This window comes from Protobothrops mucrosquamatus, unplaced genomic scaffold (genome assembly GCF_001527695.2).
Source record: "Protobothrops mucrosquamatus isolate PMUCROS unplaced genomic scaffold, P.Mucros_1.0 scaffold4644, whole genome shotgun sequence".
NCBI classification, from domain to species: Eukaryota; Metazoa; Chordata; class Lepidosauria; order Squamata; family Viperidae; genus Protobothrops; species Protobothrops mucrosquamatus.
The window spans coordinates 64,433-81,000 of record NW_015390543.1 but is presented as its reverse complement, the minus strand read 5'-3'; the positions used below and the strand labels follow the sequence as shown (position 1 = coordinate 81,000).

The 16,568-nt window shown below is 48.7% G+C and overlaps 1 protein-coding gene across 1 annotated transcript in view; it reads left to right on the top strand.

Moving 5' to 3' along the window:
- Positions 1-16,568, top strand: part of EP400 (E1A binding protein p400) — a 71,135-nt gene that overhangs the window by 29,853 nt on the left and 24,714 nt on the right. Inside the window, exons 21-32 of the mRNA XM_029286703.1 lie at positions 696-936; positions 3,012-3,326; positions 5,553-5,717; positions 6,296-6,460; positions 7,817-7,896; positions 9,013-9,299; positions 10,351-10,553; positions 10,650-10,819; positions 11,787-11,983; positions 13,046-13,157; positions 14,552-14,695; positions 16,181-16,369. Coding sequence (XP_029142536.1) covers positions 696-936; positions 3,012-3,326; positions 5,553-5,717; positions 6,296-6,460; positions 7,817-7,896; positions 9,013-9,299; positions 10,351-10,553; positions 10,650-10,819; positions 11,787-11,983; positions 13,046-13,157; positions 14,552-14,695; positions 16,181-16,369 — 2,268 coding nt within the window. The remainder of the gene's footprint in view (positions 1-695; positions 937-3,011; positions 3,327-5,552; positions 5,718-6,295; positions 6,461-7,816; positions 7,897-9,012; positions 9,300-10,350; positions 10,554-10,649; positions 10,820-11,786; positions 11,984-13,045; positions 13,158-14,551; positions 14,696-16,180; positions 16,370-16,568) is intronic.

Sequence of the window (16,568 nt, the reverse complement as noted above, 5' to 3'; positions counted from 1 at the left end):
AAGGAAGGAAGGAAGGAAGGAAGGAAGGAGCTTAAAGCCTTCCATAGCCTCAGTGGCCCTTAGGCAGCCAACTCCAATGTCGATTGGACTCTTGTCCCTGTTCAGTTTTGCTGGCATGTTGATCAGTCACAATCTGAAGCATGGGTCTCAATTTCAGAACAGCGTTCAAGGGTTCGAAGGGAGGGAGGGAGGGAGGGAGGGAAGGAAGGAAGGAAGGAAGGAAGGAAGGAAGGAAGGAAGGAGCTTAAAGCATCTCCAAGGATTAGGGCACCAGGCCCGTCCCCTAAATATTTGACTCCCTTCCATGCTGAGGTCATTGAAAAGGATGCTGAAGTGTTCCTTTGGATCAGAACAGGAGAAGCCAAATCCTTCCCCTCCTTGGAGACAGTTCCTCAGTTTTTAATAGGATTGAAAGGAGTCTGAGAAATAATTTTTGCTTGTCCCAAAGATGCTTGTCCACGAGGCAACTGGACTTTCTTATTTTTCTTTGAAGACGTTTCGCTTCTCATCCCAGAAGCTTCTTCAGCTCTGACTGGATGGTGGGGAACGGTCCGGTCTGACTGGATGGTCAGAGCTGAAGAAGCTTCTGGGATGAGAAGCGAAACATCTTCAAAGAAAAACAAGGCAGTCCAGTTGCCTGGTGGAAAAGCATCTTGGGGGGTAACTAGGACCTGGATGACTGAGAATCTCCGTAGACGCTTGGGTTTTGCTTAGGACTCCCAAGAGAACTTTATGGAAAAATCATCACAGCACCCAACCGTTCTTTTTTTCCCCCCTCCAGATTGTTCCAACCTGTTCATTATGGGCAAAAACCTGAAGGGAAGATGGTGACCTTTCCTAGCGCTCAAGTGCAACGGGCCACCAGCGCGGCTACGGTTGCCCAACAGGCCCAAGGGCGAGGGAGATCTCCCATGACTACGGTAACTGCCAGCCAAGGTGAGAAAGGTGATCCTGCTTGGGATTCCTTCCTTTTCAACAGGTGTGGGTTGGTTCCCCTTCACGTTCATCCTCCCTCCCTCCCTCCCTCAACCCATCCTTGGAATGAAACCAGTCCCCCTCAACCTTGTGCCTTCCTGATCTATTGAGGTTCACCATCACCGCCCCCAAGTTGGAACTCCCGCGTATCTGGATGAAATCAGTGTTGAGCCAAGCGGAACTCAAGTCGTCCTACCGGAGGCACGGATTGAGTAGATCCACCTCATAAAATTCTCCTTGAACAGCATTTCCAGCTGTGGACCTCAGGCCAGGTTGGGTCTACAGATGTGGAGTTGTCCACCTGGGGTTTTGGATGAAGGATCCCCCAGGTCTTTATCTGACCTTCAATCCAGCTCCAGCTGCATTCGGTGTCTCTGTTTCCCGAATACGTCCCGAGCTGGCCTTTGGAAGCTCCGTTCTGAGGGTTCTTCTGTGAATTGTGAACCGATTCTGGGGGGGGTTTCGACCCATTTAGGTGCTCTCCCAGTTTTGGGTGGGTGGTCTTCCTGGGTTTCAAGGCAGGATGCTCTTGTTCAATTCCCTCGGACCGAGATGTTTCTGGACCTTTTTATTGTGTTTGTTAAATTTATACGCCACCCATCTCACCATCAGGCAGGTTTCATTTGGAAGGATTTCTCTCCGAAGAGCTGTTTTGAAGCTCTCCTACTCCCCTCCTTTTTTCCCTCCCCCCCTTTTGATTTGAAACTTCAGAAAGGGAATTAAAAAGAGTGACAGCAAATTGTCATGCTTTTTTTTGGAGATGGTCCAGGCAGGCGACTTGGAGCTTAAAGGCTTACATTTTGCACGCAAAGCTTGGTTTTCAAGAAGTCAGTCCCAGCCCGTTCGCTTAACATTCTGGGAAAATCCCATTTTGGCTGGCCCTGGAAGAGACCTGATTGTGCTTTGTTTGAAAATCTGGAATGGAGGGTTATCATCGAAGCATTTCACGCGCACAACACCTTTTACCTGTGTTTTCATCCTCTTTCTTTTTTTATTATTGAATGTTTCAGTTTGAGCTGAAAGTGAACGTTTCCAGGCAATGTGTTTAGACTGTGTGTGTGTGTGTTTGTAGGTCTTTGTTTGGTCTCACCTTCACTGAGAAGCTAGCATGGGCATGATCAAGCCGATTCTTCAGGCCACCCCTAATTATTTGCTTTGTTTGTATCCCACCGTTTATTATTTTTTACAAACAACTCAAGGCAGCAGAGCTGACTCAGGAATTCTGGGAGTTGACGTCCACGAGTCGAGGTTGCCTAGCCCTGCGCTAGACCAGCGGTTCTCAACCTGTGGGTCGGGACCCCATTTGGGGTCGATCGACCATTTCACGGGGGTCGCCAAGCAAGGCTGTCCGCCATTTTTTTCCCCTTTTCCGGCGGGTGCCTTCCCTCCCTTGGGCTGGGCCAGCTGGTGGTCGGCCTGCTCCGTCTCTGCCGCTTGCCAACTACGCCTCGGCCAGCGCAGGGGGTGGAACCACGCATGCGCGGTGCTCCCGGGCAGGGAAAGTCCTCGACTTACGACCGGTTTAGTCCTCGACTTACGACCGGTTTAGTCCTTGACTTACGACTGGTTTAGTCCTCGACTTACGACCGGTTTAGTCCTCGACTCATGACCGGTTGGGGGTCGCGGCATTAAAAAGGTTGAGAACCACTGCGCTAGACCAACCTTGACTCAAAGAGCTAGCAGACCAACCACACACGCACACACACGCACGTACGCACATCGCTCTGCAAGGAAAGTTGTGTTCACGTGGGTTTGTGTGCCTGTGCGTTTGCGTGTCACGAGACTGAATTCGCGCAGCGAATCACTTTCGCTGCCTTGGTTTAAGCTCCCAAAATGCCTCTGGATTTTTCTTCCTTTTTTTGTGTGTGTGTCCCCCCCCCTCCTCCAAGGCAACGTGTCTGTACTCGGAGCCCCCACCTCCCCCCAAGGTTTAAAACTGACCCCTTGCAATTTCTCTAACCCTTGAAAGGAAGAAAAAAAACAAAAAAGGGACCGACTCTAACCGCTTGCACCCCCCCTGACCTTATTGATTGCAGCCGCCGTTGCCGTCTCCTCTGCTGCAACCGCAGCAGCAGCAGCAGCACAATTGCAGACGGCCCCGTCTTCCTCCGGTGCTCCTCCACCACCACCACCACCTCCTCCTCTTCCTCTTCCTCCTCCGAGACATCAGCCAGCAATGACCTTCGCCACCGCAACTAGCCCAGCCCATCCAGTGAAACTGCGGGGCCAGGCTACCACCCAAGGCCTCCAGCTAGGGCAGGCCCAGCCACAGGCCCCCCCACCCACCATCCAACAGAGTGTCCTGCCTCAGAGGCTCGTGTTAACCAGTCAGGCACAGGCTCGGTTACCCAGTAAGTGCCCCTCTCTGCCCTGCTTCCCAGATTTCTCCAGCTTCCTTCTCTCTTCCTCCTCCATTCCTCCTCCTCTTCCTCCTTTTTTTTTCCAAAGCTTCCCTGAGGTTAAGTTATTAGGCACCCTAAAAAAAATGGGCGCAGGGATACGTATGTAGACGTAGATATATTTGGATGGTGGCTCGGTTTGCTCCTTTCCTTCCGTTCTCCCCTTTTGGAGTTTGCCTCGCTCACCATTTTACGTTGCTCATTTGGTTTAAAAAAAAAATACTGTGTTTTAAGTGCAACTTTTAGATAAGAAGGAAAATTGCTGTGAGCATTACAGGTAGTCCTCGACTTGAAACCTTTTGCTTAGTGACGGTTTGAAGTTAATGGCCCTGAAAAAAAGCCGCTTTTTCACGTTTACCACCGTTGCAGCATCCCCTCCTGCGGTCACGTGATCAAAATTTGGACTCTCGGCAACTGGCGTGTCCTTAACGCCAGTTGCACTATCCCAGGGTCAGCCTTTCCAGAGCCGAGTCAGTGGGGGCTGCCGGATTCACTTAAACGACGGCACGATTCACTTAACAACTGCAGGGATTCGTTTAACCCATGTGACCCCCCCAAAAAAAGAAAAGTTGTAAAATGGGGCGCAACCCACTTATTAACAACTGCCTGGCTTAGCCACGGAAACCTTGGACTCCGTTTTGGTCACTAAGCCGAGGACTACCTGTACATTAGTGGTGTCAACTTAATCTCAGTTCTTCTGCATGTTTTTTTTTCCTCTTGGTCAGCCTTTCTTGGAAACTTGTTTTTCTTTTGTTTTAATTTTTGGAAAGAACAAATTTATCCTAATTTAATTCTCTCCTCTTTTTTTTGTTGTTGTTGTTGGAGAACACTAACCACATCTTGGCTTAAAGAATGTGTCATTAAACATGAAGGCGCTCTCCGTAAGGAAGAACGGGAAGCTGGGCTAGGAACGGGCTAAAGTGGCCTTATTTCCGGTGGTAGATGCACTGTTAGCACATCTGGAGCTGAGGTGGGCAGCTCTGGCCCCCTTTTACGACCGGTGGACTTCGACGCCCAGAATTCCTTGAGCCAGGAATTCTGGGAGTTGCGGTCCACAGGTCGTAAAGGGGCCAGAGTTGCCCACCTCGGCTCCAGAGGTTTCTTGAGCACTGATGTACTAATGTTTCCCGGAGGAACCTGCTGCCTTTGTAAAAGTCAAACGCGCCACGCTCAACTCCAAAACTTGGGAGATTTGAAATTTGGAGGCCTGGAAGCATAGACGAGGGTTTCCAGGCATTAAAACATCCCGATTTTTTATTTTTAATTTCTTTTCTGATTGATTTTACGGAGAAGCGTTTAGCTCCGTGTGAACAGAGCCCGAACTCCATGATACACAGGGTGACACGCAGACAAAAACGGCCCCTTCCAAACAAATAAACCTTTAATTCTTCATCAGAGAGGGCTCTGGGAAAGATAACCTTCTATGCATTGAAAAATAAAAATTGGCTGAATCCAAATTCTTTTGGCTAGGGCTGCCTGAGCTTCGCGCTCCCACCCACCCTTCCTTCCCCGGTCCAGAATTCATCACGGCTAATTGGATGTTTCAAATCAACGGGGGAAATCAAATCCTTTGGGATCGTCTGCAAAGGTGATTGGGAGGCCCAACGAATCTGCTTCGCGTTGATCTCCCCTCCCCCCAAACCCCAAACTTGGCAAAGCCCTAAACAAATAATAATATATATTTTTTTCCCCTCCCCGGTAAATTGTTCTACGTACCCCTCGCGTTGTGAATTCCTACCTCTCTTGAGCTGTGTTTATCGTTTGCTTTTGAAAAGGCGGTAGAGGTTCTGACCTGAAGGACTTTCTCTGCTCTCTCTTTCCGAAGTGTCACGTGAGTTTTTTCCAGGTCACGCTTGCTAACCTGTGAAAGAGTGAGGATCTCTGCCCTCTGGCCTGCCCCGATTCACTCACCGTTCTGCCTTTAAAGAAACACGGAGCCGATGCAATCGGCCCCTCGCCCGTATCAAAGCTGTACCTGTGGAACTTCTTGGATGACACTTCCCTCCACCCCCTCCCCTCCTCTCCCACCTCTACATCTCTGCATGTGGTTCGCGTCCGTTTTACTAACCACGACGACGAGAGGAAATGCCCAGGGGATGTCTGGGAGAAGCCCCCCACCTCACCCACCTGCCCCTCGCCCTCCCCTTCTTCACGGGTGCTTCCACCCCTCTCCCCCAGGTGGTGAAGTGGTCAAAATAGCCCAGCTGGCTTCCATTGCAGGGGCCCAAGGCCGGATCGCGCAGCCGGAGACGCCGGTGACGCTGCAGTTCCAGGGGAACAAATTCACTCTGTCGCACAGTCAACTCCGCCAGCTGACCGCGGGACAGCCTCTGCAGCTGCAAGGTGAGCACATCTGGGGAGCTTCCCCCCCTCCCCCGTCCCCAGGATTTTCTCAGCCGGGGTCGGTGAGCCTCCCGTGGTTCCTGAGACGTGTTTTGGATTTTTTGGCCTGGTCCTCTGGTTGTAGACGTGAAGGGCAAGTTGTCAAGCTAACCCTCCCGAATCTTTCCTGTTCTGGAGATAGCAATAGCACTAGCGCTTAGACTTATATACCACTTCACAGCGCTTTACCAGCCCTCCCTAAGCGGTTTACAGAATCGGCGATGCCGGTTGAGGAATTCTGGAAGTTGAAGTCCACCAGTCGTACAACAGGGCCACGTTTGAAGAGCCCTGCAGTAGAACGAAACGTGACTTTTCCATAGTAATCTCAACTAGCCGTTTCTAGATAACAAATCAATCTCATCAGTAAAACCCCAAAATCAAAGTTTCAAGCACAGAAAGCCAGAAGCGTCCAGATGTCGATCACGCGACCACGGGGACGTTGCAGTGGCTGTAAACTCTGCCTAAGACGAGATGTTAAAAATCAGCGGGAGAGAGTCTTGCTTCAGTAACTTCCTCCATCTCAAATTTCTACCTACCAGGCAGTGTCCTGCAAATCGTTTCGGCTCCGGGTCCCCAGTATCTCAGGCCCCAGGGCCCTGTGGTGGTTCAGACAGTGCCCCAGCCTGGGAGTGTCCAAAACTCTCTGAACGCACTGGGGAACCAGCATCCGGTGGGCTTGCAGACCTCGGCAGGAGCTCAGCCAGGTAAGGAGCCTCTCTTTGCATCCGTCCACCTTTACCTGCCCAATTCCTGTATTGCTCCTACACTCAGAGCGTCAACAAGAGAATAACGGACCGGAACTGTCAGCGAAGCCACTGCAAGCGCAGCCAGCGACGTTTGCGAACCGCAAATGTGAACGTTCAAACTTTTTTTTTCTTAAGTGCCCCTTATAAAGCTTTGGTTCGGGAAGGCGGCGCCCTTAGAATTTTTTAGAATTAGAATAACAGAGTTGGAAGGGGCCTTGCAGGTCATCTAGTCCAGCCCCCCCCTCCCCGCCCAAGCAGGAGACCCTACACCATTTCTGACAGATGGCCGTCCAGTCTCTTCTTGAAAACTTCCGCGGATGAAGCTCCCACAACTTCTGAAGATAACTTCTGTTTGCCAGAAAATTCCTCCTTATTTCCAGGTTGAATCTCTCCTTGGTCAGTTTCCATCCATTGCTTCTGGTCCTGCTTTCAGGAGCTTTGGAGAATAGACTGACCCCCCTCATTTTGTGGCAGCCCCTCAAATATCGAGGCACTGCTATCATGTCACCCCTAGTCCTTGTCATTAAACTAGACCTACCCAATTCCAGCAACCGTTCTTCATATGTGTTAGTCTCCAGTCCCCCTAATCATCTTTGTTGCTCTTCTCTGCACTCTTTCTAGAGTCTCAACCTCTTTTTATAGTGTGGAGACCAAATCTGGTTATAGTATCCTAGGTGTGGCCTTACTAAGGCTTTACAGAGTGGCATTAGTGTCTCACCTGATCTTGATTGAAGGTAATCTCACTTAAGTGAGATTTCTGATCACACTTGGCGACTAGTAAGTAGTGAGATGCAAGGATGCCGCTGATAAATCGGGGCACAGAGCACAGGTAGTCCTCGACTTAACGGCCATAATTGAGCCCAACAGTTCTGTTGTTAAGCGAGACGGTTGCTCAATGCGTTTTGCCCCATTTTCTTGCCACAGTCACTAAGTGGATCACTGCAATTGTTCAGCTAGTCCCTCGGTTGTTAAGTGAACCGGCTTCCCCATTGACTTTGCTTGTCGCAAAAGGGGGGTCGTGTGACCCCGGGACCCTGCGACCGTCATAAATATGAGTCAGTGGCCAAGCGTCTGAATTTTGACCGTGGGGGGGAGACGCTGCAACAGTCTCCGAGTGTGGAAAAACGGTCGGAAGTCCCTTTTCTCAGTGCCGTCGTAACTTTGGACGGTCAGTAAAGAAACTGTTGTAAGTCAAGCACTACCTGTAGGAATGCGACCCGCGTCCTCCACAGCCTGACTCAAGAGCGAAGTCGTTTATGAGGGCATGCCTGAGCCGTAGGGACACTTGATTTACATCTGAGTCTGTGTTTCCAGGAAGAAGCCTGGGGGCCAGTTTGGCGTCGGGAGACTCTGCTTCATCCCTGAAGTCTGGCATTCATGGCGGACACTCCCAGGTACTGGGACTTAGTTTGCACTTGTGAACCAGGGCCTCATCCTGAAGGTCTCTTTGGAATCCCCTTTTGGAACTGGTGGAGTGTATGCAGTGTACCATGGTCTTGGTTTTTTTTTTTTTTTTTTTTTTTTTTTTTTTTTTTTTTTTTTTTTTTTTTTTTTTTTTTTTTTTTTTTTTTTTTCTTTCTTTCTTTCTTTCTTTCTTTCTTTCTTTCTTTCTTTCTTTCTCTCTCTCTCTCTCTTTCTCTCTCCCTCTTTCTCTCTCTTTCTCCCTTTCTTTCTTTCTCTCTTTCTTTCTTTCTCTCTCTCCCTCTTTCTATCTTTCTTTCTTTCTGCCTTTGTTTCTCCCTTTCTTTCTCTCTCTCCCTTTCTTTTTCTTTCTCTCTCCCTCCCTTTTCTTTCTTTCTTTCTTTCTTTCTTTCTTTCTTTCTTTCTTTCTTTCTTTCTTTCCTTCCCTTTCTCTTTCTTTCTTTCTTTCTTTTTTTCTTGAATTTGACACCCATCTCATAACAAAATGATTTAAGGCTACTTTTTCAATTGACTGATGGTGATTTTATTTTATTATTTTATTTTATTTTATTTAAATTTATTTTTTATTTTATTTTATATTTTATTTTATTTTTATTTTATTTTTATTTTATTTTTTATTTTATTTTATTATTTTATTTTGTTAATCTTCAATTCAATTCAGTCTGGTAAAACCTTAAAAGTTCAAGTCCTAAACAAGGACCCAAGTAAGGACCCAAGTTTGAATATAGAGTCAGTACCGAGTAAGGTGATTTTTTGCAAAGGATGATGATGATGATGATGACGATGACGACGACTATTAAAGCAATATAGAAAACACTATGAAGACAACCTCCCCCCCCCCCCGGTAGAAACTGAGATGGAGGATCAGTGCAATTGTAATCATGAAACCCGAAAACCTAACTTTCCTTTAGGGTGGGACACTTGCCACTGTACATAGAAGGTCACCCGATAGATCCTTATTTGAATGTTTGCAATTCAGTGTAGATCGTAGCAGCAGGCAGCCATAGAACTTTTATCTTTCTAATTTTAGAGTGTGAATTCGCTCCGCAATCTTCTCTCACGGCTCTTCTTTTTGTTCTGCTACCAAGGAGTCGTTTGAGGAGAAAAACCGGCTTCTGAAAGAGCGCTTGGACAGGATCTTTTCTTGCAACGAGCGGCGTTGCTCCAGGGCACCCGTCTACGGCAAGGACCTCCGTAGGGTTTGCTCCCTGGTGGGCGACTCCAACACGACCCCTCAGTTCTCCACCGTGGCCAGCAAATGGAGGTGGGCTGGCTTTGTCAACTGCCGTCTCTCCAGAGATCATCAAGACCCTCTTCAAGGCTTGACCCGGCAGCTGGAACAGCAGCAGCAGTCCTTGAGGGACACCATCAGCAGGTGACTCCAAGCTCCGTCCTTGGCTGGAGCTTCCTCCTAATAAAGGGCACTTGTGGGATTGTGTAAAGCCCTGGTGGTTGTCTAGTTCAGGGCTCTCCAACCTTGGCAGCTTTAAGACTTGTGGACTTCGACTCCCAGAAGTCCACAAGTCTTAGAAGTTGCCAACGTTGGAGAGCCCTGATTTAGTTAATCTTTATGGGCTCTTGAGGGAACTGATTGGAGCCTCAGATGATTGTAGTTGGGAGGTGGGTATATTTTCTCCCATTCTTTGCTACTAAAGAGCCGCGGGTTTCTTGGCCATCCTTACAAGTCGTAAGGTACCGAAAAGGCATCTGCTCCTTCATCCGTTCCTCTGTAACCAGCCAGGTGGTTCTAGAGCAGGATGGGGAGCTTCAACCTGCCAGATGTTGGGTCACTCTTGACCTGCCTGTGTAATGTCTAGTTGCAGTACCTCATTCAGAGTTGGGAGTTACGCAGCTGAGCTTTGAGCTCATCTCCAGCTTGATGTGTCCTTCTCCTCTTCTTCTTCTTCTTCCTCCTCCTCCTCCTCCTCCTCCTCCTCCTCCTCCTCCTCCTCCTCTTTTCTGCAAACCCCTCTCCCTTCAAGCACTGATGATGTTTGGGTAATGAAACATCTGAAAAAAAAACCAACCAAGCTCAGAAAGCACCAAGGACCCCCACAGTCCTCTTGCTCCTCCTCCTCCTCCACCTCCTCCTCCTCCTCTCTGCAAACCCTTCTCCCTACTAGCACTGATGATGTTACCTAGTTGGGTAATAAAACGTCTGCAAGAAAACAACCAAGCTCAGAGAGCACCAAGGACCCCACAGTCCTCCTCCTCCTCCTCCTCCTCCTCCTCCTCCTCCCTGCAAACCCCTCTCCCTTCAAGCACTGATGATGTTACCTCGTTTGGGTAATGAAACATCTGCAAGAAAATAACCAAGCTCAGAGAGCACCCAGGACCCCCACAGGGTTTTGAAGGGTTTTGAAATCGTGCGGGTCACAACATGGCCCCACCAGGAACATTTGCCGTGGCTGTGCTTTGTTTCCAAGGGCCCTCTGCGTGTTGCCCGCTGCCGTGGCCGCTCCTCCGTCTTTGCACATGGCGAGGCTTCCCCCCGTTTATCGCCATCGGATGAAACTCCTCCGGCACAACCTGAGGGAGAAGACGCTGCCTTGCCTGAACCAGCTTCATCAGCTGACCATGCCCCGGCTGCTTCCGTTTCCTGACCTCCGTCTAATCCAGTACGATGCAGGTAGAGGCAACAGCTCGAGGTGCGCCTGTCCGTCACCTAACCGGGGACGTCGCGCTCCCAAATCTGATTCTTCTTCTTCTTCTTCTGGCATCGCAGGGAAATTGGAAGCCCTGGCGGTCTTACTGCAGAAGCTGAAGTCGGAAGGGCGAAGGGTGCTGATCTTGTCCCAGATGATGCTCATGTTGGACATCTTGGAACGGTTCCTCAACTTCCATTTCCTCACCTACGTGAGAATCGACGAATGTGCAAACCAGGAGGAGCGCCAGGTGTGTCTCACTCTTTATCTCACTCCCTCCAGAATTTGACACGCGTTGACCTCTTTAACTCTCCCCTTAGCATGCTCCCTGTGGGAGGAAGCCCCTTTGCACCCAGTGAGCAAGTTCACCTATCACATTCAGGTCTGTAACAGACTTAACAAAGAATAACAGAGTTGGAAGGGACCTGGGAGGTCATCTAGTCCAACCCCCTGCTCAGGCAGGAGGCCCTATACCGTTTCAAACAAATGGCTGATCCAGTCTCTTCTTGAAAACTTCCAATGTTGGAGCATTCACCGCTTCTGGAGGCAGGTTGTTCCACTGGTTCATTGTTCTAACTGTCAGGAAGTTTCTCCTTAGTTCTAGGTTGCTTCTCTCCTTGATTAGTTTCCATCCGTCGCTTTTTGTCCTGCCTTCGGGCGCTTTGGACAATAGCTTGACTCCCTCTTCTTTGGGGCAGCCCCTGAGATACTGGAACACTGCCATCATGTCCCCCCTCATCCTTCTCTTCATTAAACTAGACATACCCAATTCCATCAACCTTTCCTTATATGTTTTAACCTCCAGTCCCCTAATCATCTTTATTGCTCTTCTCTGTACTCTTTCTAGAGTCTCAACATCTTTTTTACATCGTGGTGACCAAAACTGGATGCAGCACTCTAAGTGTGGCCTTACCAAGGCATTGTAAAGTGATATTAATAACTTCTCATGATCTTGATTCTATCCCTCTGTTAATGCAGCCTAGAACTGTGTACAGCCTTCTCTTCTTTAGACTTTTAGACATACACAGCTCCTGCAGCCTGTTCATCCTAGGTTTCAGTTTGCATCCAGACACAGACTTCACAAGACATGGATTTCTGCCTGCTTCATTGGGCAAATCCAGCCATGTTTAGCTGTTAGCCAACGAGGATGGGGCAGATCCTGTTTTCCGGTTCTAGTCGTCAGCTTCGGCAACCAGTGTGTCCTTTCTCCCTATCAGGAGCTGATGAAAACCTTCAACCGAGACAAACGTCTCTTCTGCGCCATCCTCTCTTCCCACAGCCGCTCCACGGGCGTCAACCTTGTGGAGGCCGACACCGTTGTGTTTTACGACAACGATTTAAACCCGGTGATGGAAGCCAAAGCTCAGGAGTGGTGCGATCGGATTGGCCGGTGCAAGGACATCCACATTTACAGGTGATGCTAGCGAAAAGGAAGACACAACCCTGGAGGAAAGGGTGGGCCTAACTCTATCCTTCCAAATCATTGTTATTCGTTAGGACTTACAACCGTAACCGAGCCCAAAATCTCTGTTGTTAAGTGAGACATCTGACATTTGAGACCTTCGCTGAGTGAGTTTTTGCCCCTCCGTACGACTTTTCTTGCCACCGTTCCTAAGGGGAGTCGCTCCCGTCGTTAAGTTAGTAACACGGTGGTTAAGTGAATCTGGTTTGCCCATTGAGTTTGCTGCTCAGAAGGTCACAAAAAGTGATCACATGATCCTGGGACCGTCATCAATGGGAGTCAGCTGCCCCGTGTCGGATGTCAGTGCTGCTAACATCGGATGTTCTGGCTTGACAACGTAGGGAGATGCAGCTTTGCTTCTTTAACTTGTGTGTTACTTTAGGGTTAGAATTGGTTGATGCTGGGGGTGGGGGGGAGGGGAGGAAGACTGCCTCTCAAGGCTGTTTTGAAAGAAGAGAAGAGAAGAATTTGGCCGGTTGTTAAACAGGAGGGAAAGCTTACAATTCAAACTAATTGGAGAATGTGATTTATGACCGTTAATTAGGGAGGAACTGTGCTTTTGATACTGTGTGCTTAGGGGAGAGGATGACCGTCTTACAGTGTTTCTCAACCTTGACAATTTTAAGGCATGTGGACTTCAACTCCCATGCTGGCTGTGGAATTCTGGGAGTTGAAGTCCACATGCCTTAAAATTGTCAAGGTTGAGAAACACTGGTGTAGAAGCGATGCTCTTTTGATTAAAGACTCCTTAACAGTGCCTCAAGGTTCTTTGAAGAATTGCATCTGTCGGAATCATGACATCTGAATTTTGACCACATGACCGTGGGGATGCTGCGATGGTCATAAGTATGAAAAACAGCCATTTTTTTCCCAGTGCCTTGTAACTTCGAACAGCACTAAACGAAATTGTTGTAACTCAAGGACTACCTGTATTATCCACGGCCTTCCTGTTTTTCCCAGACACTGTCTTTGGCCCCTCCTTGTAAAGCCATGCTTCCTCTCTGATTTCTCCAGGCTGGTCAGTGGGAACTCGGTGGAAGAGAAACTCTTAAAAAATGGGACCAAGGATCTGATCCGAGAAGTAGCTGCTCAGGGAAACGAGTACTCCATGGCCTTTCTAACGCAGGTAATCTCCTTGTTGAAAAGGGCAGGCAGGTTTTAGTTTGGGGCCGGTGGCTTTGGGGAAGTCTGACTACTTGACTGGCCCCAGAAAGGCTCGGGAAATGAAGGGGTGTAGAAATGAAAGATTCTCGTCCCAGCTTTCTGCCCACCTAGCGGTCCGAAAGCATGCAAAGGCGAGTAGATGAATAGGTACCACTTCGGTGAAAAAGGCAGCAGCGTTCATTGCACCTTTGGTGTAGAGTCGTGCTGGCCACATGGCCACAAAAATTGTCTTTAGACAACGCTGGCTCCCTCCGCCACGAAACGGAGCTGGGCACGCTCCCTAGAGCAGGGGTGGGGAACCTTGGCTCTTTGATGACTTGTGGACTTCAACTCCCAGAAGTCCACAAGTCCTAAAGGGGGACATAGTTCCCCACGCTGGCTCAGGAATTCTGGGAGTTGAAGTCCACAAGTCCTAAAGGGGTCATAGTTCCCCATGCTGGCTCAGGAATTCTGGGAGTTGAAGTCCACAAGTCCTAAAGGGGGGCATAGTTCCCCATGCTGGCTCATGAATTCTGGGAGTTGAAGTCCACAAGTCCTAAAGGGGGACATAGTTCCCCATGCTGGCTCAGGAATTCTGGGAGTTGAAGTCCACAAGTCCTAAAGGAGCCATAGTTCCCCATGCTGGCTCAGGAATTCTGGGAATTGAAGTCCACAAGTCCTAAAGGGGGACATAGTTCCCCATGCTGGCTCAGGAATTCTGGGAGTTGAAGGCCACAAGTCCTAAAGGGGGACATAGTTCCCCATGCTGGCTCAGGAATTCTGGGAGTTGAAGTCCACAAGTCCTAAAGGGGGACATAGTTCCCCATGCTGGCTCAGGAATTCTGGGAGTTGAAGTCCACAAGTCCTAAAGGAGCCATAGTTCCCCATGCTGGCTCAGGAATTCTGGGAGTTGAAGTCCACAAGTCCTAAAGGGGGACATAGTTCCCCATGCTGGCTCAGGAATTCTGGGAGTTGAAGGCCACAAGTCCTAAAGGGGGACATAGTTCCCCATGCTGGCTCAGGAATTCTGGGAGTTGAAGTCCACAAGTCCTAAAGGGGGCCATAGTTCCCCATGCTGGCTCAGGATTTCTGGGAGTTGAAGTCCACAAGTCCTAAAGGGGCCAGAGTTCCCCATGCTGGCTCAGGAATTCTGGGAGTTGAAGTCCACAAGTCCTAAAGGAGGACATAGTTCCCCATGCTGGCTCAGGAATTCTGGGAGTTGAAGTCCACAAGTCCTCAAAGAGCCAAGGTTCCCCACCCCTGCCCTAGAGTCAGACACGATTGGACAGGGGAAATTTTCACCTCTACCTAGGAACCAAGGTAAGCAAACAAGACAGGTGAAGATGGAATAAGCCTTCCCTTCCCTTCTCTCTGCAGCAAACAATTCAGGAACTTTTTGAAGTTCACTCACCGATGGAGGATTCGGGCTTCCGGGTGAAAGCCGAAGAATTCGTCATGCTGTCGCAAGAGCCGTCTCCATCCGAAACCATCTCTCCCAAAGTGGCCAGGCCCTTCATAGAGGTGAGGAAGGACACAGCTTTTCAGCGGATGTCAGAACGTGCGGAGCGTTCGTGTTTTGGATTTAATGGTTGAGAGTTGAGCTGCTGGGCGACACGTTCCTTTGGAAGGGTATCTTTAACGTCCAAGTGGTCCTCGACTTAACGACTGGCTGCTTAGCGACCCCTCGAACTTGCAAGTGACCCTTCCCAGGGCTACTTCTGCCCTGGTTCCGAAGTTCCAATGGCTGACCCCATTTGGGGCAGTCGGCAACCTGTGTTTACGGCTATTTCTTGCATCTTGCGGATCACGTGACCCCATTTTACGGCATTTTTGCCCCAAACCGGTATTTTTCTCCGGTTTTTGGCAAAACTGTTCAGTGGCAAACAATTGCTCCACTGAACCATCACAGTGTTTACTTATCCATCACCACCACAAAAATATATATATATTGTAAAATCAGGTCGATGATGTGATGACCTGCTTTACGACCATCGTGGCCTATGACAATCATGGGTAGGCTTCATCCTGGTTGTAAGTTGAGAACTACACATATTATTTCCGTTGATAGATCAATTCACAAAGTGTGCACCTTTGCTTCTTTGGGCAAACAAACTTAACGTATTCCCGTTATATAAAATCCATATTTTTCTGGTGCAGAATTAGATTTGAAAACACCAGAGGTAGTTACGCCTCTTATTCCATGCTGGATTGGTGGCAAAACTCCCATCAATCTCCCCTTGCCCTCTACTCTCCACCCATCCCTCTTTGGGTTATCGTATTGATGTCTTCTCATTGTGCTCCTTTTCAGTGTTTATCGTTGTGTTATTTTACTTCCTTTTCATAATAATAATAATAATAATAATAATAATAATAATAATAATAATAATAATAATAATAATAATAAAGTTGGAAGGGACCTTGGAGGTCATCGAGTCCAAGCCCCTGCTCAGGCAGGAAACCCTATACCATTTCAGACAAATGGCTGTCCAGTCTCTTCTTAAAAACTTCCAGTGTTGGAGCATTCACCGCTTCTGGAGGCAGGTTGTTCCACTGGTTAATTGTTCTAACTGTCAGGAAGTTTCTCCTTAGTTCTAGGTTGCTTCTCTCCTTGGTTAGTTTCTTGTCCTGCCTTCCGGTGCTTTGGAGAATAGCCTGACTCCCTCTTCTTTGGGGCAGCCCCTGAGATATTGGAACACTGCTATCATGTCCCCCCTCGTCCTTCTCTTCGTTAAACTAGACATACCCAATTCCAGCAGCCGTTCCTTATATGCTTTAGCCTCCAGTCCCCTAATCATCTTTGTTGCTCTTCTCTGCACTCTTTCCAGAGTCTCAACATCCCTTTTACATCGTGGCGACCAAAAACCCTTTTTAATGTCGTGAGCCGCCTAGAATAGCCGCCACAGCGAGATAGGCAGCAAATAAATTTAACGAATGTATCTAATATGTGCTATCAGTACAGGGTGAGGAGGAAAAAAAATAAAAAAGGATGCTTTGTGTCTTCCAAAGGCCCTGAAAAGCACCGAACGAGAGGAAGAGGAGAAGGAAGAGAAGGAAGAGGACGAGGAGGAGTGGAACTCACGCGTTCTGGATGGGGAGAGCGAATCGGCCATGAAGCCTCTGGTTTCAGAACTCGGAAAGGCACAATATCTTGAGGAACCGTCTCTGCTGAAGGAGCTGGTGGCTGTGGTTGATCAGGTGCCCTTGGTTTCCATCTATATTTTCAATCCTGATCCAAAGAAGCAGTTCCTTTTGCTATCTATTTGTCTGTTCTTGTGCTTTTTAATTAGTGAGGGGACTCCTGGCTTCTACCTGGACCGGCCCTTGCAGTTTTCTTGGCATGACTACTCAGTTTCCCTTGCTACCTTCTTCTAAAGATTAGACAGAAGGACTGGCC